This window comes from Chionomys nivalis, chromosome 12 (assembly GCF_950005125.1).
Source record: "Chionomys nivalis chromosome 12, mChiNiv1.1, whole genome shotgun sequence".
In the NCBI taxonomy this organism is placed as follows: Eukaryota; Metazoa; Chordata; class Mammalia; order Rodentia; family Cricetidae; genus Chionomys; species Chionomys nivalis.
Genome location: NC_080097.1, coordinates 56,839,618 through 56,843,547, shown reverse-complemented (window position 1 = coordinate 56,843,547; position 3,930 = coordinate 56,839,618). Strand labels below are relative to the sequence as shown.

Sequence of the window (3,930 nt, the reverse complement as noted above, 5' to 3'; positions counted from 1 at the left end):
TTACTGGCCACCAGTGCAGCTCCTGGCTCACCAAGGACCTTGTCTCAAAAGATTCTGTCAGAGAGTGATAGAACAATACCCTGGACATTCTATTCAGGCTTCTATGTGCATGGGCATGTACACCTATGTACACATGCGTATACACCACACACACAGATGCAGAATGAGAGAGAGAGAGAAGAGAAGCGAGGAGAGAAAGATAAGGATAGATAGATAGATAGATAGATAGATAGATAGATAGATAGATAGATGATAGATAGATAGATAGATAGATAGATAGATAGATAGATAGATAGATATTTCAGAAAAACTCTATTTTTATCCTTGGTATTTCCAATCTCTCTGTCTGTTTCATTGTGTATCCTTCTGCCTTTGCCTGTTCATTCAAACTCACCCATCCCCATAAGCCAAATCTTAAGTTATTTAAACTGCAAATCAAGTTTTTGTGTGTAGGAAGAAGAGAGCAGCTGAGAGCAGCTGAGAGAGGAGACACACATTGCAGTCTAGAATCTGGGTCTTTATTGAGGTGTATTGCCCTTTAGGGACCTTCTGAGACATCTAAGAACCCTCAGGGAGATTAGGGAGTTGGCAAGGCTTCGGCAGGTAGTAGGCAGGCCAGAGCATATGACACAGAAAACCGGCTCGATTCCAGTTCCAGATTTCCTCCCAGGTTAGTCCAAGGTCCAGAGTTAATTCTCCCTCAAGATCTTATTGATCCAGGGCCTGTAATGGGAGATTCTGGTGAAGACAGCAGGTGGCTTTGCGTTCCGATGTACATAGGATGCAATGCCTTGGGCTATCCCAGCACACAGGAGGGGTCCTCCAGAGTCTCCCTGTTGGGGAAGGCACAGACAGGAAGTGCATGAATGGATGCTTCTACTTCTACCCACCCAGTTCACCTTAGAGTTGCAATTAGGTCTAGAGTCAGCCCAGGAGCCTGATGCAGCATTTTTCTTTCCTGGGACAGTCACCATACCTTCCTCACATTACCCCATATTCTCTGAACAGCAGACAGAAGATGGATACTTTGTTTCCTCAGTCCCTGATCCCTAAACCCTGAGAGTAGCTGACAATCTTCTGTCTTGCCTCCTTCTAGCTCTCTGGCTCCCAGCAGTGGTTTTCAAAAAAAACTAGTAAGAGGATCACCTTGTATATATTTCGCATCTTCTTGCCCACACACAGCTGGAGTTTGTCATGAAAATCAGGGAAGTGATTGCAGTTTTGGGGATCCAAGATTCTCATCTTCACCTCTTGCAGTGTGTCAGAAGCTGGTTCATTCACATTTGTTTTGCCCCAGCCAACTGCCCGGCACACCCTCCCAGGTGTGATGGACTTGAATTCGGCTGAGAATGGGAGGGTTCCTACGCCTAGGGTTAGGTTGGCTTTCTCCTTCAACTGTGAAGAGATTGGGGGTCTCTTAGTGAGGGCGGTGGGCTAGGAGATAGCTACAGGTAATCAGGGAGGAAAAGGGCAAAATACCAAGTACAAGGGGTTGGGGATAAGAAAGGAGTTCTGTCCTGAGGCAGAGCAGAGGAAGCTCAGGGCAATGGGGGCGTGAAAGAAAAGTCTAAGGGAATGGAATCAAAGCAAAAACTTGTTACCTTCAGTAACATGATGTCGTTGAGAATCAAATGATCATCATATTCTGGATGAGGGAATTGATTTTCAACCTCAAGCCTCTGCCATGTGTCTTCTTTTCCTGTTTTGTTGTGGGCTCCTAGGAGGACTGTTATAGACCTGTTATGAGGAAGGATGGGGGCTGAGGATGAAGAGTGCTTGCCTGGCATATATGGAGATCTGGGTTTGATGCACAGAGCTGGATAAACTGACATGGTGGTGCAGTTCTGTGATCTCTGCACTTGGGAGAAAGAGCGTGGGGGATTAGAAGTTCAAGGTCATTCTTAGCTATATAGTAGGTTTGAGGCAGGCCCGGGCTACCTGGCACTGTATTTCAAAAACAAAACACAAATAAAACCAACAATAGAGACAACAAAAAGAAAGGACAAGCAGAAGACAGTGGTAGCTTCAGAGATAAGCTCATTTTGAGAAAAGGCTGGAATTCCTCACTGGGATGTGGGGCTCTCACAATCCCCTCATTCTGGGCTCCTCGTGGTTTCAGATGGCTAACTGTGTAACCAGGGGAGCACTGTGGAGATGTCTGCACTTGGGCCTAAAGGTAGATCTTGGGCTCAAGTCAGCTTCAGGAGAGAAAAGACTTCGAGAAAGAGATTTACATTGCAGTTTCTGTTGCAAAATGTATTTTCTAGGTCTGGGTGCCCTGGAATTGCTGGGGAATTAGCAAGAAATAAATGACTTAGGGGTCAGGGGTGGCACTCCCCAGTTTGGGGAACTTGTTATGGGGCCATTCTTCTTCAGCAAGAGTTGCGAGGAAAGCTGGGAGTAGTAATGCCCTGTGGATGCTGGTCTGTCTTCCTTAGAAATGACCGGCCCTGGACCCTGGGCACTGGCTGTCAGTGTTCTTGAAAATGGCAAGGAGAGATGGCCCAGAAAACTACTGACAGATAATCCATGAGTATCTTCTCTGTTAAATGGGTCTGGAGGGGATACTACTGGAGAAACCTCCTTTGCCTCTGACGGGAGCTGCATTTATAGTGATTGAGACTCAGGGCATCTCTTTAATTACATCTCTCACTTGTCAGTTGGCCTAGGTTCAGGATCCCTCTTCAGATCCCACCTGAGTTTGATCTAGGTTGCTACCCTGATGATTTATCTCATTTTTAGGGATGAAATAGCATACTATCTCACCTTCCTGCACAGTGGGCAGCAGTCATCACAAAGTTTCGTCTTATCAGGAAGCCACTACAAGCTGACCGGTGGTTCTCGGAAGTTTCAATTTCCAGATAGGCCATGTAGGGGCGGGAGTGTGGTATGCACTCTGTGCCCCCGATGATCTCCCCTAGAACAGAGAACCAGGGTGTAGATGCTCTCTCCAGAGAGTGCACAGTGGGGTTAAGGTTGGGAGAGGGTTCCCTTGGTCTTCTTGTCCTAAATGCTGCCTGTCTTCCTCTCAGGTGTGTTGATCATCATTTCTCACCCACAACTCACCCTTCACCAAATAGTCACTTCTTTCTCAAGGCACAGCAGCCAATCCTGCCTTGGGTTTAGGCATTTTTCACTTCTGATTTCCCACACTCTGCACTGGCCTAGTCCATCTGCCTTCCAGAAGCACATGTGGTCTTAAGCAAAATCACAGGGTAATCTTTCGCCTTAAGCCCCAAAGATGAAGATTTACCTGTTTTTCTGGAGCCTCCCTCTTTATCCCACTTGCTTTAGGATTACCCCCACTTAGTCACCACAAGATTCCGTGTTCCTGGAGACCACTGTGGCTTTAAAGAATGGAAGGGTGTGTCCCAGGAGGGATTTCACTCTTGGGCTCCTGAGAAGAGCTTGAGACCCATTTAATAGTCCCCAAAGGCAAACTAAACCTCATTGTTTTAGAAGCTGACCCTGGATAATTGAGAGGGAAGGACCCCAACACTCACCAGCTTTGGTGCTGGAGCTCAGGAGGAAGAGCAGCAGATAGAGAACAGGAAGATGCATCCTTTCAGGGGGGCTGCTCACAGCCAGTGCAAGCTGGATTTTTGAGACTTAGACTTATTACTCCCAGCAGGAGGGGAGTGGCAGAGCTGTTTACCACAGGAACTGTGTGGCTGTGGTTTCTTCTTTAAGTCAACTGTCTTCATGACTAGATGCTCTTCAAGAATGACACGATTTTACTAGAGGGGAAATTAAAGCCTAAACTCTTATGTCACAGATAGACAGGTCCTCAACTGTGCATCTGTGTGGGTTAGGGGTGTGAGGACAGAATAAGAAGGGATCTTACCTTTTCTAGCTAGGGACAACTTGTTAAAGGTCCCTAGAAACTGGAGTTGAAGGTAATCTTGGTACTGAGCTTCCAGGAGCACACAG

The 3,930-nt window shown here is 46.7% G+C and overlaps 1 protein-coding gene across 1 annotated transcript; it reads right to left on the bottom strand.

Moving 5' to 3' along the window:
- Positions 1–520: 520 nt before the first annotated feature.
- On the bottom strand, positions 521–3,561 carry LOC130885094 (chymase-like). The gene is made up of 5 exons (XM_057786500.1): positions 3,504–3,561; positions 2,767–2,917; positions 1,602–1,737; positions 1,147–1,395; positions 521–833 (listed from the first exon to the last, which is right to left on the bottom strand). The coding sequence occupies exons 1-5, from the start codon at positions 3,559–3,561 to the stop codon at positions 690–692; spliced, it is 738 nt and encodes a 245-aa protein (XP_057642483.1). The 3' UTR covers positions 521–689.
- Between the last annotated feature and the right edge of the window lie 369 nt (positions 3,562–3,930).

Excerpts from the sequence above, each read along its gene's own strand:
- LOC130885094 (XM_057786500.1), bottom strand. The coding sequence starts at position 3,561 with ATGCATCTTCCTGTTCTCTATCTGCTGCTCTTCCTCCTGAGCTCCAGC. Across the intron at positions 2,918-3,503 it reads GAGCTCCAGCACCAAAGCTG|GGGAGATCATCGGGGGCACA; the intron begins GTGAGTGTTGGG and ends TCTCTGTTCTAG. Across the intron at positions 1,396-1,601 it reads ACGACATCATGTTACTGAAG|TTGAAGGAGAAAGCCAACCT; the intron begins GTAACAAGTTTT and ends ATCTCTTCACAG.